Raw genomic sequence first — 27113 nt, forward strand, 5'->3', positions numbered from 1 at the left:
ATTGAGTAGATCTCTAGAATATTTTGAAGACAGGATATGTGGATAAATAATGAAAAAGAGAAGTCAAGGATGCCTCTGAGGAATTGGGCTTGATAAGCCGGGAAGATGGAGTTGCCATTCTGAAGACAGAGAACCTGCTACTTTGTTTATTTTAGTTGTAGATGGACACAATACCTTTACTTATTTATGTGGTGCTGAGGCTTGAACCCAGTAGCCCACACATGTGAAGAAAATGCTGTATCACTGAGCCATAACCCCAGCCCAGAACCTGCTGTTTGATACAGTTTTTTTTGTTTTTGTTTTTGTTTTGTTTTGTTTTGTTTTTTCACTATTGTGACTAAAAGACCCAACAAGAATAACTATAGAAAAGAAAAGTTTTATTTGGGGCTTACAGTTTCAGAGGTCTTAGTCCATAGACAGCCAGCTCCATTCCTTGAGGCTTGAGGTAAAGCAGAACATCACCGGAGAAGACTGTGACAGAGGAAGGCAGCTCACATGATGATCAGACAGCAGGGAAAGAGAGATTCCACTTGCCAGATACAAAATATGTACCCTCAAAGCTACTCCCCCCCAAAGTCCATCTCCTCCAGTCACACCACATCCCCTTCAGTTACCACTCAGTTAATCTCTCTCAGGGGATTACTTCACTGATTGGATTTAAACTCTTCACAACCCAATCATTTCTCCTCTGAACTTTCATGCATTGTCTCACACAGGAGCTTTTGGGGGACACCTCACATCATAACACCTGCCAAGGAGTGGGTTTGTAATCTGGAGTTCTGTTTTGAAAGTGAAATCTAACTGAACTCTTATTTGTGGCCTTTCCCAACCTTAATTCGCCCATAGAAATGTTCTTTCTCCATCTATCAGAAATGGTATTAAAGACAGGTTAGGAAAAGTGTCTACAGGGGGCAAAGGAAATGTGTATACGGTATTATTTAAAAGATATCCAAAGTCAGATATCCAGCTACTTTGGAGGCTAAGGCAGAAGGATCACTTGAGCCCATGAATCTGAGGCCACCCTGGGCAAGACGGTGAGACTTTTTTTTAATTAAAAATATATATTCGATTAAAGTCATGAAATTATTTTAAACCTTCCATAACCTTAATGTTCTAACAAAAAATTAATTTCGATTCATATTCCAGACATAATTAGCACAGTCTACAAATGTATATAGATTGAAAGAAGCAGATACACAGATCTGTAGTTTATTATTTTAATTAATAGCATATATGTTTTCATGCCTGTTTTCATAGTCGTTGTAATGCCAATCGCCATTATTTTCTCACCTGGGCGGGGAATAATCTGGAAGGAAGGTTTGGGGATCCCTTATGGACCGCAGAGGGGAGGGGTCACGCCGAAAGCTTAGGGACCCCAGCGGTACAAAACAGAGGGTTCCGTAAGGAGAGTTTGGGATCTTTGCAGATTGCGAATGAAAAAGGCAACTCCAGGACCTGCTCCAGGAATGCACAAGCTACGGAACTCGCGAACACAGACTTGCGGACATCGGAGGATATACGATGATACGCCAGACGCGGGGACTCCCAAGGCGGTCGGAGCGGAAGTAGGGGTGGCCGGTGGCGCCCCGGGATCTGCGGCTAGAGCAAGAGCTGCGATAGGGCTACCGGTGAGCGGTGGGCGGCGATCGCCGCGGCGGGCTGCGCCGGGAAGTGGAAAGCGTGAGAGGGACTTTTTTGTTTCCTGAGTGCTAGCTGAGCGCAGACCCCAGGGCTGGGGCGTGGACTTGAGAGAGCGTCCCGGGCCGGGCTCTATATTCTCTCTTCTTTTTCGCTGTCGGAGACCCTTTTTCCGAGCTTCTTGTGGGAGTTCAGGGAGGCGGTGGTGGTGGGTCAATGCTTAGCCTCTTGTCTGGAGGGAGTGCGCGCTGCACACTTCTTCACCGAACTCTCTCACGGCTCTTTGGGATGAGGTGTGTTTCCCAGGTCTCACAGGTAGGGAAACTCAGGCTCCGGAGGCAGAGCGACCGTCAGAGGTCCAGGTCCTTGCAGTCTGCGCCAAAGCAGGTTACACTCTGCCTTCTGGTCCCTGGCTGCGTCTTGAGGGTGCCCCGGTTCTGAGACGCGATCTCAGTAGACAAGGAAGAAAACTTTTGTGAGCATATTACTTCGAATCCAGGGACAGTAATTTCTTACAGAGGTGAAAGAGAAAATGATAGCCTTGTCTTGCCTCTGTCCCTCTCGCCTTTGGGTTGTGAGAAGCCAGCTCATCTTGGGCTTGATGGCCAGAGAGCACTGAGATTTCATTACCGAGTTCATCTTATGCTAGTCTGACTTGTTCTGAACTTAAGTTTATTCGTAGTTTTAAAAAGTTACAATGCCTGCCTTTTGGATTGTTGGTTGACTAAATAGCGTTTGTAGTTATGGAATATCTAGTACAATGAAAGAGCTTCAGAAACATAGGTTTCTTTTACTGATTCAGTAGGTATTTGGGAAATCCCAGACTCTCAATGCTGTTGGACCACTATTAGACCTCCACTCCCACTCTCAAGCTAAAATACACTGGTTCATAAAGACACAAACCTGGAGAGAAATTTCTATGTGTAGTATCTTCTAAGGAACACATACCAGTGATGGCACTGCTGGTGAGAGTTGACAGGGTGCTAACAAACTAACCTGCTACTCTTCGTTAATTCACCTGAGTCCTACTTCTAGCCCTAGTTTGGGGTGTTTTCCGTCAACCACCCAGTTAGCACTTGCTTGTCTCCCTTTTCTGGAAAAATAGAAACTGCAGGCTTAGAGCTTTAACAGTCAACAAGATTGAACTTGATGTACCATGTAGGTTACCATAAAGAACATATTTCTGACCATTTATATATATACTTAAGCCTTTTTTAAAAGCAAAAACTTTAGTAAGTAAGTTAGTGAGATAGTAAGTAAGTGAGTAAGGCAGAAGTGTAAAGATGGCGTTAAATTTGCAATCCATTGCTTTTAGGCTTTCTCTTCGGTTTCCATGAGAGATAAGCCATAATGGGAAAATAGGGAAGCCCCAAGATTAATCACAGGAAATTAATTTCTGAAGTTAAGACTTCTCAGAAATCTTTAAAGAAAGAGATGGGACCTGGAACAGTTAAAGAAAAGTGTACTGGGCTGAAAGTAAAGAAGCAGGCTCAACTTGACACTATTCCCAGGTAACCTTTGGTAAATCACTGACTGAGACTTAGTTGGTTCTTCATTGCCATAGTTGTACCATATGGCCACCAAGGCCTCTTACCCCAGGAATATGATTCCATACCCTTAAAGGAAGCAGTGCTTTTTCCCAAAAAACAGTGATACTAAGAACATATAAAGTCCTCATTTTAAGTTTAAAATATTTCAATTAGGAATTGTATTTATTTAATGTCAAAGCTCCTGAAGACAGATGCATATCAAACACAAATAGCAATTACACAGCCTGGCAGGTGGATAGGGTGTCTGAAATTGGAATGGGTCACGTGCCTTTTGTGCATACTGCCTAATTTTATCCCTTTTACTGGATAAATGAGGTAATCCCTTTTAAGATGCTGAGGCAAAATGTTTCTCTCTGAAGGGACTTCTCAAATTGTTAATTATGCATTGAAAATCCTAGGATCCGGGTTGGGGAGATAGCTCAGTCGGTAGAGTGCTTACCTTGTAAGCACAAGGCCCCTGGTTCGATCCCCAACACCGCAAAAAAAAAAAAAAAAAGAAAAAAGAAAATCCTAGGATCCTATGTGTGAAGAAAAGTAGTGGAAATGTGAAATTTCTGCAACTTTGACACCATGGGACAAAAAGAACATTGAGAAGCAGAAGTGTTTGCAATGCTCTTAAAGTCAGTTTTTAATTATAGCATTTTTATTATTCATTTTATAGGTAAAATTACTGTTTTATATATTCAGTCATTCATTCAATCAGTATTTGCTCACCATCTAATACTTACCATTAGAATGAACAAGGCAAAACCCCTACTCTCTTGGAGCATACTTTTGTTCTAGGGACTGCAAGACAAGAACCAAATAAGTAGATGGAGACCATATCAGGTTTAGTATTAAGCACTGCAAGGAAGTAAAACAGGGCTATTGTTGTATTCAGGATCCTCATAGAAGCAGGACAGAATAAAAGCTTAGAGCGTAGGTTCTAGAGCAAACCAATCCAGGTTCAAATCCAGAGCTCTAGTCTCTGACCTTACATTCCCACTGTAGGACCTCACAATGGCTAGACTGCCCAGTACCTGGCATACTGTCACTACACCATAAGTGCTGGCTACTCTAACACAGAAATGAGAAAGTCTGAAGGAATGTTTTAGGACAGAATATTTTTCCTACTTTGGAAGAGACTGGAAACTCAAAAGCCTTCATAGAATTATCTCCCTCTGCTGCCAGTTTTCCCTTCTCTGGATGGATAAAAGGGAATCCTTGAGTTTCCTTTAAACCTCACTCTGAGACTCTGCCTTTTCTAGAACCAAAAATTTCCCCAGAATGGACAGCAGAGACCATTGTTGTTCATTCATTCATTCATACACCAAACATTCAATGTCCTCTGAATGCCAGAGATATAGCAGCAAATGACTCAGTCTTTGGGGGAAATATCTGCAACACCCGGTGCAGTTTTCAGGAGGGGAGAGGCAGGGGATCAGAGTATTAGTCCCAGGGACTAAAGAGAAAAGTGACCTAGGTGGGGGCCTGAAGGCAAAAACAACCATGATTACAGGGTGGGGTTATACCTAGGCAGTAAGAGCAGGAGATCTGCTGGTGAGCTTACATGAAGACAGCCAAGGTCATCATTCCCAGAGACTTTGACTTTTTTCCCCTGAGATGATTGTATATTTAGGAGGAACATCCAACTGCCTATTTGAAGGGAAAAGCAAATTTTGTTTTGTTTTGTTTTATTTGTTTTGTTTTGTTTTTAAATTTGGGGCAACTTTCTCATACTGTTAGCTTCACTGTAGTCCTACAGCAAGGGCCAGGATTAACAGCCCAGGTCAGACCTTGTGCTGCTTCTCCTGGACATTATGAGGAAACAGAGACCTTTTAATGAAAGGGTTTCGTCAACATCTTTTTTGTCTTTCAGTGTTCTGGTTTTATTTTATTTCTTTATTTTTAAATTCATTGTCTGTTCTTTTTGACCAGTCACATACATCCATTGCATCAAATGCAAAAGGTGCAGAAGGGACTGCAAACAACAAGCAGGCCCCGCAGCACTAACATCCCATCCCTGTGCAACTGCTTCTAAATTCTACCCAGATATACCTGCTCTTTGTAAACAAGTAAAGCACATGCATGCTCACGTGTTTGATCACAGATGGCAGCACTCTTTACGCACCAGATAAATGCCTGCCTTTCTTTATGAAATTTATCTGCAATCTGATTCACGTTTTATGTTTAGCAAGCAGATTGATTCCTTTTTAACTTCTGTAGGTATTCCATTTATAGATATGTCATACTTAACCAGTTCCCTGTTAACATACACTAGGTCATTTCTAAACTCTCATTATGAATGATAATGCTGTAGAGAATTCCCTAAGTAGTGTGTTTTGTCATAGGTGGTGCCATGGCCACCTTTAGTCACTCCACCCCAGTCCTACCCTACCTCTCAGGAACTCCCATGATCAGTCTTCACTAGTGCCCACCATTTACTTTGTGGCTTCCTCTCCCTTGGCAGCTTCACCCTTCACCCACTTCAGGCCCCTTCCCCTGCCCAAGTCAACATTCACTGCCGAGCCCCTCAGTAATCCTCACTCAAGCATTCTGCCCCCTGAGAGTTGCTTCCTCTGACTCCCACTCTCCACCCTAATGCCTCATTTCCTTCAGGTCTTGGCGGCCACAGAGCACAGACTGTGTGCACCCTTCCCATCCCCTTATCTCCCTCATCACCCTTCTTGGAGTCAGGTCTGTTGGCATGATCCCTCAACCCCTGCCATCTCTTTCCCTCATACTCACCTAGAAGATCCTGTGTAAATCCCAGGCTCCCCTTCTAGGAGCCTGCCCCAGTGCCACATGTCCTTCCTCTGCTTCCTCCTCCACTAACAGATGTGTGACTGACTGGACTTCACCTCCCTCCTCCCCTCCATGGTCTTAGCTGACTGTTGCCTCAGCCCTTCACCCACCCCAGCATCACTCCAGCAGTTCCCTCCTCCCTCTTGCATCTCCTCTTTCCTTCTCTATTAGAACAGTCCCATCAGTATACAAACATGCTGATATGTTGTCCATCTTGAAATGAAAAAAAGTGCATCATCCCCTCTTCTTTTTCTAGCTTTCTTGAGCTTACACTACTCAGCTTTTGCCATTCAACAAATGACTTCCTTCAGGGTTACTGGAGTCACTCAAATTGTCATACACCATTGTCAGGTCTCTGCTGCCACATTGCCTTGGCTGCCTTTGACATGTCAATGGCTTCCCCCTGAAGTGCTCTTTCCCTTGGCTTTTGGGGCCCCACCTCTCCTGCACACCCTGCTGGCTCCTCCTCATCTCCCTGACCCCCAACCTGGGCTCCTTCCATGCACCACAGTTTTCCACAACTGCTGCCTTCTCCACAGCCACTTTGGCTGTCTAGCTAACGGAACACATTTAACACACCTGAAATGCTGCTTCTGGATTTTGGCCCTGAACTGCCCCCTCCTGGGTATTTCTCCACTAGAATCAGTGGGAATCCCTTCCTTTAGTTGTCTGAGCCAAAAACCTGGGAGTCATCCTTGTTCTTTGCCATACCATGTCCTGCCCATCTCAGTCTTGAACAGACTGACCACTCCCCCACCAGGGCCCAATCACTCCCTTCTGCATGGCAAACAGTCCCTTTGTAACACTTGAGGTCAGATCACTCCATTCCTGTGCAAACCCTCTTCCAGCTCCCCCAGAGCATACTCACAGCACAGGACCTGAGAGGTCCCATGTTCTATACCCCAACTCAGCCCACTGACCTCCTCACTGACCCCCCCCCCAACCCCCTGTCAAGCCATCTCTTTCAGGGCCTGGTCCTTCTGCCTGAATTGTTCCTCCGGATGCCACCCAATCCTGCTTGTCTCTTCCCCTCCCACCTATGAACTCCCTAGCCCTAAACTTCAGAAGGACAGGACCTATTGTTGCTCCATACCATATTCTCTGCACCTAGACTAGGCCAAGCTTGTAGTAAGTGCTCAATAAAAAAACTGAAATAATTGAATTCTCTTCTAGAAGTGGAATTACTGAGGCTGTGCACTAACAATTTTTAGAAATATTGTCAAATCACTTCACATAAATGTCAATTCAGTTTCACTTCCCCCACACCCATGGTTGCATGCTTGGACTTTCGGTCTTTGCTAATGAAACAAGTACAAACTCATTTTAGCTCTAATGTTCTTTGATGAATGTTTGGACATCACTTCATATCACTAAGTTCATGTTATTTTCTAGTATTTTTCTAGTTTTAGTTTTTTATTTAAATCTTTGCTGGATCTGTAATCCGTTTTGGTGGAGGTTAAGGCTCAAGAGTGTGATTTTTTTTTTTTTCCCCAGATGGTTGCCCTATTCTCAATACAAGTTTTTGTGTGTTTTTTTTTTTTTAAATACAAAGCTATATTTATAATAAAAATACAGAAAGGGAGCTGGGAATGTAACTTCTCAGTATGCATGGAGCCCTGGGTTCAATCCCCAGCACTGCAAAAAATAAATAAATAAATAAATAAAGACAATAAGGGTTCATGTGAGTTTTTTTGTTGTTGTTGTTGTTCTCAGCAACAGTTGTTAAGTGATGCATCAGGCCCAGAAAGCATAGCATATGCCAATAGTGTTTCCTCTTGGGAAGATGAGGCAGTAATTAATGGTGGCACTATGTGCAGTGGGCTGACATGGAGGCCTAGTCCAAGAGACATGGGGCACAGGAGGAAATGATTCATCCTGCCAGTGGGTGCTAGGAAAACTCTGTAAAGACAAGTTCAGTGAGCTGGGGGTGTAGCTTAGTGATAGAACACTGCTTAACATGCACAAGGCTCTGGGTTCAGTCTCTAATACCAAAAAATAAAGAAGAGTTCACCTTGAGTTGGGCCTGCAGATAGCCAAGCTGCATTCTCCAGGCTTGATGGATGATGCCAGGCAAACAAATAGACTTTGAATGGATTTTTTTTTTCTTTAAATAATGGTATCCGATTTAATTTGATCAGATGATGGCCTGCAAAGCAACAGGTAGAGTAAGATAGGTAGAAAGGTAGATTTGAAGGACTTTCTGAGTTCCTCTTGGGACTGGACCAATGGGACTCAGGTCCATTTGTAGGACCTGGGGAGCCCTGGCTGACCATCTGCATTTTGTTAAGCATCTCATGGTAGCCCAGTGCTCAGCCAAAACTGGCTACACCACTCAGCCTGGGAGCAAACAGCGTTGGTGTGCAGCAGAGTCTGTAATTATTCTTCTCCCCTCCAAGAGATTAGTCCACTAGTAAGTGAAAGAGTCAGCCCAAGGGGAAGGGCCAGGCATCACACTGCTCCAACCTCTGAATCCAGGTCCATATGTCACAGCTTCTTCGTAGGCATGGATTTAGTGACAAAAATTGATCTGATATCATTAGTGAAGATATGATCTTCCCCCAAATGAAGCCTGATCTAATTTTTTTCTCTTGAGTTTTTGTTGTTGCTGCTGCTGTTTGTTTGTTTGTTTGTTTTGTTTTTAAGTGAGTTTCCTTGTTGGTTACATAGTTCCCTTGAAAGAATTGCTATTTTCTGAGTTTCTTTTCATCTCCTTGGGCATTAGCATTGACAGTTGTGTTGAGCCACAGAAGAGCAATTTCTGAACTTCTGCATTGCTGTTGTCCTGAAACTGGAGTGTGTAGGGCTGAGGACCCTGACAGCCTCGAGCCAAAATGAAGACTGTTCTTATGGTTGCAGAGAAGCCATCCCTGGCACAGTCCATCGCCAAAATTCTTTCTCGAGGTAGGAAAGACCAACCCTAAGTTTCTTTATTGCTTGGGTCTGTAAGCATGGTTGTTTTTACTATTCATTTTACTATTTTTTCTCCAAAGTGTGATTCCACCCCTGTCAGGGTAGATTTGGTTCAGATCAGAAGGCTTTATTGAAGCATCTGGGTAGTAGTCACCCTATTTATTTCCACACCTGGTGTGTGCCAGGGCTGGGACTCTTAAGAAAGAAGAAGAATAGTTCACAGTAAGGTAGAAGGTGCAGCCATTGTCAGAGTTCTGGGCCAGTGAGGGGCATTGGTCACAAGGAGTAGAAGCAACACTGGAAAGAGGTACATAAGACAGCCAGGATCCCCTCCCATGTCTGTATCTGACAAGGCTATGCCATGGCCATTGTCATCTCTGGAAACTCACCAATACCTCACATCCTCTGCACCTCACATTACTCAAGAGGTGTCTATGGAGGAGCCTTGGCCACAGGCCAAATTCCAGTTTTTCTGAGACCAGGAAATGGAGGGAGAATGCCTCTATCCCTGCCTCTGAACACACTAGGGTGGCTAGTGTAGTGCTGTTTCCCCTCCTTTCTTTGAATTCTCTCTAAATAGGAAGGCTATTTGGATGCTGGGTACCGAGCAATGGCAGGCATCCACCCTTGGTCAGCAGTTTGGGAAGAAAGAGGTCTTAGTACAGCTGAGAATATGTGGTCTAAAGAGGTCCAGGATGGACTGGGGTTGTGGCTCAGTGGTAGGAGGCACTCAACACCACATAAAAAATAAATGAAATAAAGGTATAGTATTCTTCTGTAACTAAATATATTTAAATTAAAAAATAAAGAGGTCCATGAAGTGGCATCTCACCCTCAGGGGCTAAGAAAGTTGGCCTGCAGATCCATCAGTGGGTGGGATGAAAAAGTCACCACAAGATTTGATAGTTATTAGGTCCCTGGTGACCTTAAATTTCAAATAAAGTAGGGCAGAAATCAAATAGAAAAGTGGAAACAAATGCAGATAAAAAGCATCTGCCTCTGGATCCCAACCAATGAGCTCTGTGTTTAGTACTCTATACTAGGTCATTTACAGATGCTATTATCTTTGAGTACTATTAAATCTTAGTACCAAATTACCCACAGTGGCCTAAAGAATATTACAACTGACCTCTCTGGGAAAGGAGAACTCTAGCCCTCCAAGAGGGCCCAGGGTCTAGGCCCAGGATCTTTATAGTATCCACAGCTCCATCTCTCTGTGCTTCTCCTTCTCAGGGAGTATGGCCTCACACAAAGGGCTGAATGGGGCCTGCTCAGTCCATGAGTACACAGGAACCTTTGCTGGCCAACCAGTCCGCTTCAAGATGACATCTGTCTGTGGTCATGTGATGACTCTGGATTTCCTGGGTGAGCACCCCAACCCACCTCCATCCTGCTGAGGGGATCCCTGCAGAGCATTGCTCAGGGTCCAGTTAGAGCCTACATCCAGAGGTCATGGACTAGTGACTAGGGGCCTCTGTGTGAGATGCCCAAAAATCAAGCCCTAGAGCGTAACACCCCAGGGTTTCCATTCCATTAGCACGCTTTAGGCACTGTACGCCCTGTATACCTTCCTGTGCAGGTGAGGTGGTGATATCTGTCTCATGAGGTGCCTGACCCATGCACACATTTGAGAGAGGGCTGCTGCTCCGCTGAGTTGACTGTTGTCTGTTGATCACTGGATGACTGTCATTGTCATCTTGTATCAATAGTGTTTCCATTTCCTTGATAGGGCCAGAATTTGTGACCCAACTGGGTTTATGTTCAGAACCATGTGGTTGACATGAGTCCAACCCAAGCTCTGATCTGCCATATTAGTCTATTTTATATAACTACAACAGAAGCATGAGGCAGGCTAACTTTCTAAAGGAAAGAGGTTTATTTAACTCAGCAGTTTTGGAGGCTAAAGGTCCAAACACCATAGCGCCAGCTCTAGCAAGGACATCGTGGCAGATCACAGTGGCAGTAGCACATGCAAGAGGGAGCGATCCACATAGTGAAGCAGGAAGCCAGAGAAAGATTCAGGGTCAGGCTTACTCTTATAACAACTTGCTACCTTAATCCCTTCTGAGGGCAGTGCCCTAAGTGACCTAAGGGACCTCCCAGCCTCTTAAAAGTGACCTAAGAGGCCGAGCCTCTTAAAAGTTCTATACCTCCTAGTACTGCCACCCTGGGATTCAGGCTTCTAGCACATGAACGCTTGGGGAACTCTGAGACCATATTCAAACCATAGCACCTGTACTGTGCCACTGGCTAAAGAGTAGGGCAATGATTGGACCTCTGTGAGTTGCCATTTCTCTCTCTCCTCCCCACTCCCCCTGCCCAGGGGACCAAACCCAGGGTCTTGTGCTTGCTAGGCCCTGAGCTACTTCCTCAGACTAAGTTGCCATTTCTCATTTGTGAAATATACAACAGTGTCCCCCCCCTTCCCAAGAGGAACTCATTATGTGCAATATTGAAGATAGAGTACTCAGCATAAGGCCTGGCACCAAAGCCTCAGTAGTTTTTCTTGCTCAGTGAGCACACCAATAACAACAAAGGTGATAGAGTTGTGTAGTCAAGCATTTAGACCCCAGACTTTATTCTCCAACAGGCACATAGGGAGCAAGAATTAGAACTCCATCCAACCATGTACTCTCAGGCAGCAAAAATGGTGCCTAAAAGAAAGTCAGAAGGCCAAGCTTGCAAGAACCAGACCTTAAGTAGAGAAGTAGGTGGAGGTACCAGACATGAGGCCCAGAGAGGTTGACCTTCCACAGGGAAAAACTGGGCACCTGTTGTGTGCCCTATGAAATGCTGGGTGGTAGGAAAGGTTACAAAATCCATGGTGGAAGAGAAGATGCTGGCATGAGTTCAGGGCCCTGGCAAAGTGAACCAACCCAGAAATGTTGCTTTCCACTACAAGAAAAACACCAGAAGAAAGGCCAGAGTTTGCTTGTTCCCATGGGTGGCCATGGTTGGGGTGGCATCAGCTTAACAACCCAGGGGAAAGAAGGCCAGGTGGGTAGGGTTACCCAAAGACCCAAATCCACATATCAGCCTTACTGCCTCCAACTGTCAACTGACCCTGGGCCAACCATTGTCCAAGTCTCCTCTTCATTTGTGAGAGGAGACCATCTGCCTGGGGTTTTGACAGTCATGGAGGCCAAGCTTTTGTGAACTGTGCAGTGTGACTCAGTGTCACCGTTGACTGTGGTTTGTAGGAAAGTACAACAAGTGGGACAAGGTGGACCCTGCAGAGCTGTTCAGTCAAGCTCCAACAGAGAAGAAGGAAGCTAATCCCAAGCTGAACATGGTGAAGTTCCTGCAGGTATGTATGAGGACAGCAACTCACCAGGTGACTACAGCTGTCCTTGCCCACTGTCAGTTGAGTCCTCATCCTCATCTCCATCTTAGACACAGAAGCCTTTGCTGGCTGCCCTGGTCCTTTCTATGAGCATCCCCTGTTGGCCCACAAGGCACCTTCAGGCCTGGCTCTCCCCACCATAATCATTTCTGTCACTCAATCCTGAAGACCAGACATTCTGCTTTTAGTTTAGTTGAGGTTTTTTGTCCAATTTTAAAATAAATACATATTTAGTATGGAAAATTAGAAAATACAGATATGCAGAAAGAAGAAAAACTATAACCACATGAACCAAGACAACAACCATTACTAATTAGGGTTATTTCATTTCAGGCCTTTTATTATTCAGTTTTGGGGGTTACGATCATATTGTAGTGGGCTGAGACTGTGGCTCAGTGGTAGAGCGCTTGCCTCACACATGTGAGGCACTTGGTTCAATCCTCGGCACCACATAAAATAAATAAAGTAAAGGTATAAAAAAAAGTACTTTAAAAAAGATCATATTGTAATTATCATTTTTTGATCCAAAAAACACTTCTGAGCTAAATTCTTTCTGAGCCAGCCTCACTGTAGCCAGCTCCTTGCTCAGCCCAGTCACCAGTCCTCCTAATCAAGACTCAGCCCCTAGGACCCAGGCTTCACCTACTGTCCCCAGGGGAGAGTATCACAGGGCCTGCGCCTGTGACAGGTACATGTTAATGTGTACTCTTTGGCAGGTGGAGGGCAGAGGCTGTGACTACATTGTGCTATGGCTAGACTGTGACAAGGAAGGGGAGAACATTTGCTTTGAGGTGAGTATGGTGCACACTTTGGTTCACTTTTTTTTTAAGGGAGGGGTGCGGTGCTGGGGATTAAACTCAGGACCTTGTGATTTCGAGGCAAGCACTCTACCAGCTGAGCTATCCCCCCAGCCCACTTTGGTTCACTTTTAACTTTTCCAATAATCTAACATCCTCAGTCACATCATTCCTGAAGCTAAAGTAAGGGGTTACCTATAGTAGCTTTAAAATACCTTCCCCACCCCTTTATTTGGAAAATACTATAGACACTTTAAAATGCATCAACCCTCCTAAGAGTGATTGAGTGTTACTTCACTTTCTAGGGACACATGGTAGGAACTAAAAAGGGGCAGAATTGTTTAGGGAGATGTAAGTTTCAAAATGTAGTAAGTTAGTTTTCGGTGTCCCAGGCCCAACTCAGTGCCTTGGGACCTTCAATTGATGTGATTGATCACCTCAGCACCACATGCCTTTCTGAGGCCTCATTCTTCTCACCTCCTACCTTCACACATCCTCTGATCCACTAAGAATACCCTCCCACCTCCCATTTACCCCCATTCCACACAGCCCTCCCTGTAGAGAGGCAGGTGGAGGTTTCCCATGTGTCCCTGTCTTGTGCTTACTTAAATCATGATACCCTTATGCTTATAACTGCCAGTCTCACTCATGCCTCTCAGACTGTAGCTCCATACAAGTCACCCTGTCTCCTGGTACCCTCAGCTCTCACCTAGAGCCTGATATGCCTTGGAGTACAGGAGATGATTCCAGTGAGATGGGGTGCTCAGGGTACCTGGCATTCTAGTGCATATCCTCAGCAAACCCGATTGCATACTCCCTTCCCAGATACCCTTCTATCCTATCCCTTCCCTGTTCCAGGTGCCTTTGCATGGGGGTGGAGAATGATGGCAGCTCTTAAGGCTTTTTTCCTTCAGAAATGAAATGTCTTCCCCATAAGGACACTGCATGGCCAGACTCCCCTCACCCTGCACAGCCTTCATAGTGAGTCTCAACTCTAGGACCCTGCTGTGCCCAACACCCACCCACAAGCTGGACCCACTTGTGACCTTCCCACTTTTGCCCATTTCCTCTTCCTCTTCCCCTTCCTCCCTTTTTCTTTCCCTGTCTTTCTTTCAGTCATCTAAGTTTCACTTACCCTTCCAAGCACTCACTTCTCCAGGAAAGAGGGGAAAAAGATCAAGTGGGTGAATTTGGTGTCCCTTGTATGCTTGGCAGTAGTATTTCCTAACTGGGATCAGAAGATAAGAAGAAAAAAGCAGCAGTTGCAGGGTAGCAGTAAGAAGAGGGGGAGTGTCTGGACATATTTGTAGGTGGAAGGAAATGGAGCCATGTAGCAAAGGTTTTGTGGAGAGACTGAAGCTTCTGAAAAGGCAGAGAAATGGAGGAGGGCCTTAAAGGGGTAAAAGAGTGTGTCTCACACACAAGGCTCAGCCCTGGAAAGAGCCAGGTCCAACAGCGGAGGTGTGGAGGCAGATAACCCTGAGGCAATCACAGTGGTCCTCCTTCCTCCCAGGTCCTTGATGCTGTTCTGCCTGTCATGAATAAAGCCCACAGCAGCGAGAAGACGGTGTTCCGGGCTAGGTTCAGCTCCATTACTGACACAGACATCTGTAACGCCATGACCCGCCTGGGTGAGCCAGACCACAATGAGGCACTCTCAGTGGATGCCCGACAAGAGCTGGACCTGCGTATTGGCTGTGCTTTCACTAGGTGCTGTTCCCCTGTCCAGACACACACAACATTCATGTTGGGCCCAAGCAGATCCCTATGCTCCCTTCAGCCTAAGTACCTGTCTTTGCTGGTCCCCATCTGCTGCCCCTGGGCCTCTTGGAGCCCAGATCAGCAGCAGACAATTTTCACATTTTAAAAACCTTGAAGAAAATTACATATATGGCTGGTATACATCACACAAACCGTCACTTGATAAACAGAGTATGTCCATTCTCAAGAGTCCTGAGAAGAATGCAGTGGACGGATGGAGTAGAATAGAAGGAACCCTGGCCCAAAATGATATGAGTCTCCCTCTCCTCACTCACTTGTTCCATCACATGCACACATGATTCTTCCATGACAGCTCTGCACTCTGCCACTTACACTGACTTCAAACTGATAGCAGCTTACTTGTGTCACTTCCCAACATACACCACCCCAGGCCCCAGGCTAGACTCATCCAGAGGTTTAATGATAATGTCTTAATGTCTTAAGTGAATTATTGACCAACTGCCTTTCTCTTCTTCACCCCACCACTCTCCCTAGGTTCCAGACAAAATATTTCCAGGGGAAATATGGTGATTTAGATAGCTCTCTCATTTCCTTTGGACCATGTCAGACTCCTACCCTGGGATTCTGTGTGGAGAGACATGATAAAATCCAGTCCTTCAAACCAGAGACCTACTGGGTGCTGCAGGCCAAGGTTTTTAACCCCCTCTGTATTCCTTCTCTGTTGTTCCAGGTTTGGTGAGTGGATTCTGAGAGTTTTCCTCCACCACCATCATTATCATCATCCTACAGGCCCCCTGGCTGAGGACACAAGTGTGAATAGCTGTAAATGAGAATGGTTTTCAGTGCCCCAGGAAAGGGGTCCCCTGCCTTCATGTGGGAAGTGGGTCTGGGCTGGACTTGGATATATTGAATTTGGATAAGTAGGAATGAGTTTCACTCTAGAGGTATGGGGTGAATTCAATACCACCCCCCAACCACGCAGGGGCCAGCAGATATGGTGGTCAGGTCCAAGCACTGGATTGAGCACATGGGCTTTCAAACTTTTTGAAAGTCCTTAGAATCTTCTCTTGAATAAAAGTCTCCCTAAGCTTGACTTAAAGTATAACAGTTGTTCTAGTTGACACAGACCTGGGGATCTTTGGTGGGTACATACCTAAACTAGCCAGGCACCAGGACTAGGCTGGATGGAGTGGGAGGTAGAGGCTCAGACATTTCTTAATGACACATCAGCCTCAACTCCAGTCCACCCTCTTGAGACCACCTACTTGATTGCTGGCAAGGGAATTGAGAAGATTAGATGTCAGCCTACATGTCTGTGACTGAACAAGTACATTTAGGAGACATCAGAGTTGATATCATTTTGCTCCCATACAAAGATCAGTTTCCCTTAATTTCCTTCCCTGAGAAAGCTCACCTTAATGCTTCTCCCGTGTTCACCTTTTGTTCTTCTTCCTACAGGTTAACACAGATAAAGACAAATCTCTCCTTTTGGACTGGGACCGAGTCAGAGTATTTGACCGGGAAATTGCACAGATGTTTTTAAACATGACAAAACTGGAGAAGGAAGCTCGGGTATACCACCTCCTCCCACATCTATCATATTTGCTTTGTGTAGATGTGGACCCCAAGAAACTTCTGTCCAGGGGCTGTGGTTATAGGTCAGTAGTGGAGCACTTGCCTGGCATGTGTGTGGCAGTGGGTTCAATCCTCAGTGCCACATAGAATAAATAAATAAGATAGAGGTATTGTGTCCATCTACAGCTAAAAAAAAAAAAACAATTAAAAAGATAAAAGAAACCTCTGACCAGAGAAACAGCTTAGGACCATCTTTCTTTCCCTTTCCGAAACAGACATCTTTTTGGAAAGAGGAATAGTTACTCAACATATACTCCTAAGAAATTTCTACCAATGTGTAGCTCCAAAGTTCTGTGTGCCCACTCCTTACCAGATACTACACATACCTGTGACCCTGCCAGACCTCTCAATTCTCCCCTTTCCACCAGACATAACTGAACATTATCTCTTTTGTCAAGACTCCGTTTCATACAGATGTCTCTTTTTTATGATATTAAAAGCTAATAACTATAGAGGGACCTATGTGCACATTGACAAACTTGCCCAAGGTCACTCAGCTAGCAGGCTAAAGGCCTGGGATCCCAACCTCAGTCAACTTTCACAACTCTGTGGGGTTGTATTTCTTACTCATCATTTTTTTATAAATTAGAAGGGCATATTGCTTGGCTGTCAGGAAGAGAACAGTGCAGCCTGGCAAGGGGCTGGCTACTTGAGGTGGGGGAAAGTCCACAGCCATCAAAGCAAATGCCTTGCCACTCTGGTAACTCCCAAAGTCAGTGAGGTGCAACCTGGCCTTCTTTAGCTGCCTTTTACTTGTCCTTTTTTTTTTTTTTTTTTTTAGTTGTAAATGGGCACAATATCTTTTTATGTGTTTATTTTTATGTGATGCTGAGGATTTAACCCAGTGCCTCATGCATGTGAGGCAAATGCCCTACCATTGCACAACAGCTCTAGCCCCTACTCGACCTTCTTAAGGTTTCCTTACATGCTATTTTGCCCAGGCTTCAGTTGTCTCAGACTTCTGAGACTTCTTTTAAAGCTGCTCCATGCCTGTAGCACCAATGACATTCCTGCAGAGATGCCATCTCCACCTCTAGGTCTCACCCTAGTCTTCAGTGCTATACATACACAATTGGCCTCAGCATTAACCACATTCGTCAGTCTGGAATTCAGAATGTGCTGCTTCGGCCAGTCTACACGGAATTAGCAAGGTCAAGGAGCTGAGGTTCAGTTGTTTGGGTTGTATTTACAGAAGGCAAAACAAAGAATCATCTCTTCCAACAAGTGTGTGGTCCAGAGGTGGGAAGTTGTAGCTCCCCAACCAAGCACAACCTACTGATATCTGCCATTTAACCTGCATGGCATTTACAAAAAATTCAGAATTGCCAACTTTAAAAACTCATGAAATTTCATGTAACAATCCTGACTTTTAGCTTCCCATGAAAAAACAGAAAATTCTGTAGCAGTGCTTGTTGCCCAATCAATACCCACGCACAGCAAGCAACAGTCATTATCCCCAAGACAGGCTCACTCACGTACCATCCCATGGGTCAGCCAACATTGGCCTCTATGGAATTTGTATTTGCTGCCCCTTACCCTGACTCCTCCCCATACTTCCATGTTTTCTCTTTCCCTAAAAAAGAATTTTCATTCCTTTTCCTTTCCTGGTCCTGAATAAATATTCAATCCAGTCTTCAGACTGCTGGAAAGAGTAAAATCAGAAACAGGGACACCAAATGTATGAAACCAATCTGTTGCCCACAAATCTGGATTCCCTCTGTTATGGTCTCTTCTCCCTTCAAAAAATTAATCAAAATGTCCCTTCTTTTAGGTGGAGGCCACAAGCAGGAAAGAAAAGGCCAAGCAGAGGCCACTGGCCCTGAACACTGTGGAGATGCTACGTGTGGCTAGCTCTGCTCTGGGTATGTGGAGGCCGATTTCATTTCTCTTTAGGAATAAGTCAGTGTAAACAAGAGAGGATAGCATCTCATTTGATTGTTGATTAAGACTCAGTAGTTGGTTTGAGTGCATGTGGTAATAAAGAAAACCAGACCATTTCATAGTATTCAGTCACTCAGTAGTTACTGCCAGAATAAAACACATGGAGGCCACCCTCATGGCAGGGCTCTGGGTCAGTCGAATCCCTCAGAGACCTTATACTCTGGAGATCCAGCTCCCAAGCCAAACTCTGGTCCAAACCCCAGCTTGACCACTTCCTTTCTTATCCCAAGCCTCAGTTTCCTCATGAGAAAGTAGGGCAACAATATTACTTATCTCTTTGGGTTGCTGTAAAGACTGAATGATGTGAAATAGCATCTTTTAAAAACAGCAGTGATAATGTTGGCCACTACTTGAGAGGGACAGCCTAACATTAGAATTCCCAAGCAGCTTCAATGGTGCAAGGGAGATGCCTCAACCAACTAGAAATAGGTATAAACATCATCTCTGAGCTTCCTCTACTCAACCATCAGGGGGTTGGACTGGAAAGCTGGCAGTGTCTAGGCTTTGGTGGTCCAGCCACAGGGAACCATGGGTTGTGTCCTTGCAGATCAGTGCTTCCAGGGTACTAGGAGGTCAGCAGGGCCATTGAGTGAGCATTTACTAAGTACTGGCCTCTGCTGGTTAGGGAGCAGCAGGATGAACCCTACCTCAGTATTTTGACAAGAATGAAACACCATAGGGCTCAGAACTACGCTTGTGCTCTTTGTTATCATCATAGTGGGCTCAGCAGCCACCAAGACTCTATGGTTACAGCTCTATGGCCAGTGCATGTAAGAGTGATGCCCCATCATCACCATAGCCATGAGCAACATCCAGGTGATACTGTTACAGAGCTGGGGCCTTCTGGGAAACTGAGGCAGCATGAAGCCACACACACCTCTTCAAACCCTGATTCTTGTGATCCAAGTCAGAAAGATTAAAGATATTTACTCAAAGTAGCAGGAAAGGGGATACTCGAGAGAGAGAGAGAGTGGGTCCTCTCAGAGAGGAGAGGGACAATGCCTCTCCTGCACTCCAATTTTATTGGAGATCCCAGAGAAGTTTCCAGAGAGTCTCACTCAGGTCTACCTCTTAACTTTTGGCTGATAGCAGGATGACAACTCTAGGTTACCTTGACCCATGCTAACCAGTTCTAATTGAATTCTTAACCATAAATTCTAACAGATTTTATGGTTAATAGGAATTATCCTTATCTCCCTGAGTTTGGGGATCTGTTCTATGAAAAGGGTCACAAAAGTCTCCCCCTTCAGTGTAACTGGAGTTCCTCTTAACCTTATTTCAGGCCTGCATTTCTCCTGCAGATAACAGGTAGTTTGTTGAGGAAGGTAAGATATCCTGTCCACTTAAGCCAGGCAGAGCTGCAGGTAAATTGCTTCCTGGACAATAAAACATATGAAGGTCAGCACATTGGCTATTCCCACATTCCAGGCCCCTAAGTCTCCTGTCTCTCACAGGCATGGGACCACAGCATGCCATGCAAACAGCTGAGCGGCTGTACACACAGGGCTACATCAGCTACCCACGGACAGAGACCACCCATTACCCTGAGAACTTTGACCTGAAGGGTTCTCTGCGGCAGCAGGCTAACCACCCCTACTGGGCAGACACGGTGAGTGGAGTTGGCCTTGCTTTTGCTCACTCAGGCCTCAGGACAGGCTCAGACACTTAGGTCAAACCCAGAACTAATAGGAGACAGCCATGTCCAAACTCAGTTCTGCTCTGTACTCTCTCCCTCAGGTGAAGCGGTTGCTAGCGGAAGGTATCAACCGCCCACGGAAAGGCCATGATGCTGGTGATCATCCTCCTATCACACCCATGAGGTCTGCCACAGAGGCAGAATTAGGTATCAGGTGCCCCACCTTCCCAACACTCTTGACACACACTCTCCCCACATACTTCTCAAGCCTCCAGGGAAGGAAGCACAAGACACCACAGCTATGCAGCACCATTGGACAGTCAGGCCCTGTTGGCAATGTGGGGCCTGCTGCTTCTCTGTCCCTGGCTTGGTGAGGGGTTCACCTGAAAGTTTTGCTTCATTACCATGGACTGAGGATAGTACTGAAGTTGTGGCAACTGATCATGGAGAAGTCAGTGGGCAGACATCATCAGATGGAATGGAATGGGACCCAGGCAGAGAGTGACAGGACTCAATGATGGGCTGCACCTCCTACATGAATCTCATGCCAGGAAAAGGCAGATGGGGAAGAGAGAGCAGTCCAAGTGGAAGCAGGAGCTATTACACACACACTGGCATATGAAGAGAAGTGGCGTATCACTATACAGTAGAAGGACAGGCTGGTGCTAAAGAGCAGGCCCACAGAATCAGGTGGAGGTTGTGCTGGGAGGTGGGAATCACGTCTATGAAGAGACCACCTAAGCATGGGAGACTGGCTTTCCCTTGCTGTGCATTTTCCTTCCTTTTTTGGACTTTGGAGCAGGCCATACCTGGCATCCATGCCGAGGGTGGAGGGAAAGTTCTGGGGCTCCTTAAAACCTGAGTCCTGGGCCAGGCCACCAGGGTGACTGACTGTGGGCCTTTTGCAGGGGGTGATGCATGGCGGCTCTATGAGTACATCACCAGGCACTTCATTGCCACCGTTAGCCATGACTGCAAGTACCTCCAAAGCACCATCTCCTTCAGGATTGGTCCTGAGCTCTTCACCTGCTCAGGGAAGACTGTCATCTCACCAGGTAAAACTATGAGTCCTAGGAATCTTCCATCTTAACTGATAGATTTCGGATCCAGGGATGGTAGGCCAGGGTCTGAGACCCAGGCTGCCCATGATAGGGACCCTGAATGATGTGATGCTCTCTCTCTTTAGGTTTCACAGAGATCATGCCCTGGCAGAATGTGCCCCTGGAAGAGAGCCTGCCCACCTGCCAAAAGGGTGATACCTTTGCTGTGGGTGAAGTGAAGATGCTGGAGAAGCAGACAAGCCCACCTGACTACTTGACTGAGGCTGAGCTCATCACACTCATGGAGAAACATGGCATTGGTGGGTGCATCTGCCCAGATACTAGACCCAGGGTTCCCTTCCGGATTGGGGCTAGGAGGATGTACCAGCAAAGCTGCCCAGTGGCCCCTACACACCCAGCCCAGCATCAGTTTGTGGGCCAGCATCTGGTGACTGGTGGCCCCCTATAGGACTAGTTGATCCTGGCAGATCCACAGTGGGAAGAAACTCACAACACTATCACATCAGTACCTAGCCTTCCTTGTGAAGGCCAAGATATACCCTCATGCACTTTGTGACCATATACTGACTAGCACACATGAGAATTGGCCCATGATGCCAAAGGATTCACAATTCAGATCAGCGGTTCCCAAGTCCACACAGCTGACCATGCCTTTCCTGGAATCAGGTTCTGGGCCTGCTTCTTTGGGGATCTGTGGCACCTGTGGTGAGTCCTAAAGAAGCAGCCCCCAGCCCACTATGGAGTGTGAGTGCTGCTCCCCAAGTACCCTTAGCCCCTTCCAATTGACAGAAAACCCCTCTCTGGCTTAGGAACCCTTTTCAAGTCATGGCTTCTAGCTGCCATACATAAAAAAGGGATCTGACCCAGTGACCAAAGCAAGCTATGGTTTGTGACAGCAAAGAGGGCTTTTGGGTGACCTTCTAAACAGGAAAGTAGGCGAGGGTAGCCTTGTTGATGGAGGTCCACAGGGCCGTGTAAAAGGGCTTGATCAAGCCAAGTAGTGGCATATACCTGTAACACCAGCTACTGTCGAGGCTGAGGTAGGAGGATCACAAGTTAGAGGCCAGCCTGGGCAATTTAGTGAGACCCTAGTAGTGCAAAAAGAAAAAAGGGCCAGGGAGCCTGAGCAGAGCTATCACTCAGGACTACAGCAAGAATATACTGGGAATTCAGAGCCCCTCATGGGCACAGAACCACTCATAGCCTAATCCATGGGGTCTGTGAGCCGTGGGACTTCAGCATGCTCCTTAGCCTTCCGGTGCCCATTGCTTCATATGGAAATTTTCCTTCAAGTTGCCTGTCACCCACCAGCCCTGGCAGGTGCAGTCAGTATGAATTCCCTTTTTTCTCCTCTGACCAACACACACCACACTCAGAATGCCTCACCTTCACCTGTGCCTTCTCTACTAAGTAGGCTCCTCAAGGCTGAGGGAGTTACATCCCTGGAACTGGGAACCTGCCTTAAGGATCATGAAGAACCCTAGAAAGACAGAGAAAGTGGGAGATAGGAAATAGGTAAAAACAACTGGGTTCAACAGGGAGCTTATAAACTCTCCCAGAAAGATACTAGTCTCTGGCTCCAGGAAAGTGTGCATGCCAGTTTCCACATAGTAGAAGCCAAGGAGGTCATATTTAATAGTTGCAGAATAAATTCTGCCGAGTCACTTAACCTCTCTGAGCCTCTGTCCTCGACTATAAAGCTAAAATAAGCACCTCATAAGCAGTTGTCCTTGGATTCACAAAACAATATAGAAAAGGCACTTGGTGTGATGCCCAGTGCAGTACATAGGGAACCATAGGCATGCAGTCCTCCCTGCTGTGGGTGTTTGGAAGACACTGAAATAAAGAGTCCAAACAACAGGTGGGGATGAAGCTCAAGTGTACAGTCCAATGGGCAGTGTCAGTTGCAAGCTAAGGAAAACCTAGGGCCTTGCCGTGTGTTTCAGGGACTGACGCCAGCATTCCTGTGCACATAAACAATATCTGTCAGCGCAACTATGTCACTGTGGAGAGTGGCCGCCGACTCAAGCCCACCAACCTTGGCATTGTCCTGGTACATGGCTACTACAAGATTGGTGAGTCCCTTTGTTCTATATCCTAGGACCTGTGGGCTCCCCAGCTTCTCCCTGAGTGGTGGCTCTGCTGTCTCCTCATGATGGACCCTGGCCTGCATTGAGCCCCCAGCCCCTCATGTATTCCCCCGACTCCCACTGCAGGCGTGCTGCCCAGTACCTACACAGACATGCTTGAAGAAGCTAAAAAGGAAAGTAAGGGGCTCTTTTCTGCAGACCAGCCCTTGGATAGGTGTGGGGTCCTTGCTAAGGAACCCATCACTTCTGTCCTGTGGAGATGTCCTAGGCCTTTGGGAATGGAGAAACACAGCACAGACATAGCCCAAGGACAGCCATATCTTTGATCTGGTCCTAGACAGGATGTCCTCACCCACTCTGTGCAAGATTTCCCTGTGGGAAATTGAGAAAGGCCTGAAGGTGTAGAAACCAGCCTGGTGCTGTCCAACTCTGGCTGAACAGTCCAAGGAGAGACCAGTAGGCAGGCTGGATTTGGAGTTGTGAGCAGGGCAGTGGCTCTCACTCTGCCTGGTAGGGGTGGTAGGGCCTTGGGTACAAGTGCTTTTAGCAGTTTCCACCCCCCTGCACACAGATGCAGAGCTTGTGCTTCCCACTATTCGAAGCGCTGTGGAGAAGCAGCTGAACCTGATTGCTCAAGGCAAGGCTGACTACCGCCAGGTCCTAGGCCACACCTTGGATGTCTTCAAGAGGAAGTTCCACTACTTTGTTGACTCCATCGCTGGTAAGGGCCACCTTTTCCTGGCCCCCACCTAACCACCACCACCAATCAGTGCTAGGAGCACTCATAGGACTAATAGCACCCATATGAAGCTCATTACCAGATCTCAGCTCCAGGCCTCCGCAGGCTAGGGCAATAATACCTCTTCACTAGTTATTATCAAGATTAAATAGTAAGTGAATTAATAACACACACGTTGCCAAGAACACACACACCTGACAGATGGAGCTACTGCTCTGCCATTCCGTCACTGACAGTAGAAACCCCACCACCTGTGGGGATGTGTTCACACTCAGGTTCTCAACCATGTGGTAACTCCCTACTCCAGCCCACCCACTTAAACCAAGCCACCTACCAGAGGTTGGGCTGCCAGAGACTAGAAGGGATGTGACTCTCTCCTGTACTCTGCTTGCTTTCAGGTATGGATGAGTTGATGGAGGTGTCTTTTTCACCCCTGGCAGCCACAGGCAAGCCCCTTTCACGCTGTGGGAAGTGTCACCGGTTCATGAAGTATATCCAGGTAGGTAGGGTGAGGGGCTGTAACTGTCCTTCCTGACCACAGTACTCTTGTGCACTGATTCAGGCAAGTCATGTCACTTCTTAGGCCTCTGCTTTATCATTAGTCATACAGAAATAATGTTTTTTGCTTTGGTTTTCACATGGAATAATTCAGAGACCCAAGTCAGCACCAACAAATACCTCCAATGTCCCCAGCACCCCAGGAACACATAAGCCATTTAACCATGTAAACATACATTGTCCGTTATTTCTTAGCACCTTTCTTGCTATCATGGGTATTAACCTACATGCCAGGACTTTTTTCTTTTAATATTTTTAGTTATAGACAAACACAATGCCTTTATTTTTATGTGGTGCTGAGGATCAAACCCAGTGCCTCACACATGCTAGGCAAGTGCTCTACCACTGAGCTACAACCACAGCCCCATACCAGGACCATGAATGAACTGCCTTCATTCATGTAAGAAAATATCCTGAGGCTTGACATTTATGGTTACTGGTCCTTGACTGGCAATGTGTCACATATTCTATATTTATGTATTATGTATTCTGTATTACATACATGTTGTGTATTCTGTATTATGAGGGAAAGGAGGGTAGGCAGGAAAGTTGATGGCCCTGGCAGCCCTTGTATTTGCTCTCCGCATTGCTGTAGGCCAAGCCAAGCCGCTTGCACTGCTCCCACTGTGATGAGACCTACACCCTCCCTCAGAATGGCACCATCAAGCTCTACAAGGAGCTGCGGTGCCCACTGGATGACTTTGAGCTGGTTCTGTGGTCATCAGGCTCCCGGGGCAAGAGCTACCCACTGTGTCCCTATTGCTACAACCACCCACCCTTCCGAGACATGAAGAAAGGTGAGTAAAGCACCTCCAGCTCTGGCTGCCCTTTGTCCCCACTAGGTAGCTATGGTCTCTTTTCAGCACCAGTCCCAGCCTTACCATACTAGGCTCCAAGAAGATCCCTCACCCCAGCCCTTCCCATACTCTCTGGTGCTAAAATGGAAGATCTTGGGTACATCTAGGGGCACTGCTCAGCCATCAGTCAGCCTATCTGCCACTCTGCCTCAGTGGGCAGACAACTCCATGCTGCTTGGTCACTGGGGATCTGGGAAAGGGGTGAGCTATGACCCCTCATGGGCTAGGGGAAATGAGAATCTGCAGCAGGTGGGGGCCACCCAACAAGCAGTGCCCACTGCCATTCTCTGTTCTCATACACTTGTTACTAGAAAAAGGACAGCATGTATCCAGGCAAGGCATAAAAAACTGAGCCAGGCATCAGAGGGGGCTCAGAACCCATCACACTCACCCATGCTGTGTTCATTACACCTGCACAACCTCTTAGTTGTCACCATCCCCTACTATAGAAAAGGAACCAGCAGGAGTGAGGCATCTATCCATGTTAACCAGGGGATCTGGAGGGAGCCCTCACAGACTCATCCAGACTCATCCCCACTTGCATCCACACTGCCAGAGTAATAAGGCCCCATCTCAGCCCTCCAGCAGATTCCAAAAGATAGTCCTATGTGACCAAGTGACATGAGGGCCACATGGAGCTGCCAGTGATGAGCTGTGAAAGCAAAGAGAAGGGTGGGGATGGATTTGGCTAGGCTCTGCCAGGAAGGCACTAAGCTGGAGGGTCTTCAAGACTGAGAAGTTTTTAAATAAGCAGAGAACAATGATGGCGGTTGGGGAAATTCAGGAATACAGGGCCAGTGAAAAAAACAAGGTTGCCCCCATGAGCAAGACCAAGAGGAGCACTTTGTGCTGGAACAAGGGATCCAGGAGTTTGAGACACTGAGAACAGGCCCAGGGGGCTGTAGGGATAGGTGAGCACAGCAGAGGTGCATCACAAGCCTCCCCTCTACCCACAGGCATGGGCTGCAATGAGTGCACACACCCCACCTGCCAGCACTCACTGAGCATGCTGGGCATCGGCCAGTGTGTAGAGTGTGAGAGTGGGGTGCTGGTGCTGGACCCCACCTCAGGCCCCAAGTGGAAGGTGGCCTGCAACAAGTGCAACGTGGTGGCTCACTGCTTTGAGAATGCCTACCGTGTTCGGGTGTCTGCCGACACCTGCAATACCTGCGAGGCTGCCCTGCTGGACGTGGACTTCAACAAGGCCAAGTCCCCACTCCCAGGCGATGAGACACAGCACACAGGCTGTGTCTTCTGTGACCCCATATTCCAGGAGCTGGTGGAGCTGAAGCACGCAGCCTCTTGCCACCCCATGCACCGAGGTGGGCCTGGGAGGAGGCAGGGCCGAGGGCGGGGCCGGGGCCGGCGACCCCCAGGGAAGCCCAATCCCAGGAGGCCAAAGGACAAGATGTCAGCCCTGGCCGCCTACTTTGTATGATGTCTTTGTACTCTCTTACTTATAACTCCAGCCACTGAAACCATTAAAATGCATTTTGCCTTCTCCAGAGCAAGAAGCCTGGGGCCTTTTACTGTTGCAGCGATGTGAAAGGATTACTGTGCCCCAGGAACCAATGGGGCTTCCTCTCCTCCCTCTGCCTACCTTTTTCTCCTGTGTATATCCAAAGTGTTCCCCACTTTGCCCCCACCCTGGCCGTGCCTGCAGGGAAGCCTCCAAATCTGGAGATGCAGAGAATAGACCCAGTCTTAGGGCTGGGGATATAGCTCAGTCAGTAGAGTACTTGCCTTGCAAGCACAAGGCCCTGGGTTCAAACCCCAGCACCAAAAAAAAAAAAAAAAAAAAAAAAAAAGAAGCAGAGAATAGACCCAGTCTTAACTCACATCCCTTCTCAGT

At 46.8% G+C, this 27113-nt stretch overlaps 1 protein-coding gene across 3 annotated transcripts; it reads left to right on the forward strand.

Moving 5' to 3' along the window:
* The first annotated feature begins 1536 nt into the window (after nucleotides 1-1536).
* On the forward strand, nucleotides 1537-26775 carry TOP3B (DNA topoisomerase III beta). 3 transcript variants are annotated; one of them, XM_079151520.1, is made up of 18 exons: nucleotides 1537-1628; nucleotides 8695-8873; nucleotides 10116-10247; nucleotides 12083-12189; nucleotides 12942-13016; nucleotides 14536-14732; nucleotides 15279-15435; nucleotides 16203-16316; nucleotides 18151-18241; nucleotides 19775-19929; nucleotides 20058-20163; nucleotides 20865-21011; nucleotides 21143-21316; nucleotides 22964-23092; nucleotides 23679-23828; nucleotides 24245-24345; nucleotides 25000-25201; nucleotides 26218-26775. In XM_079151520.1, the coding sequence occupies exons 2-18, from the start codon at nucleotides 8804-8806 to the stop codon at nucleotides 26697-26699; spliced, it is 2589 nt and encodes an 862-aa protein (XP_079007646.1). In that variant the 5' UTR covers nucleotides 1537-1628; nucleotides 8695-8803; the 3' UTR covers nucleotides 26700-26775. The 3 variants fall into 3 exon arrangements, with proteins under 3 accessions (XP_079007646.1, XP_079007647.1, XP_079007648.1); XM_079151521.1 differs by lacking the exon at nucleotides 1537-1628 and adding an exon at nucleotides 1653-2796; XM_079151522.1 differs by lacking the exon at nucleotides 1537-1628 and adding an exon at nucleotides 1653-1953.
* Nucleotides 26776-27113: the final 338 nt, after the last annotated feature.

This window comes from Sciurus vulgaris, assembly GCF_902686455.1.
Source record: "Sciurus vulgaris genome assembly, chromosome: 8".
In the NCBI taxonomy this organism is placed as follows: Eukaryota; Metazoa; Chordata; class Mammalia; order Rodentia; family Sciuridae; genus Sciurus; species Sciurus vulgaris.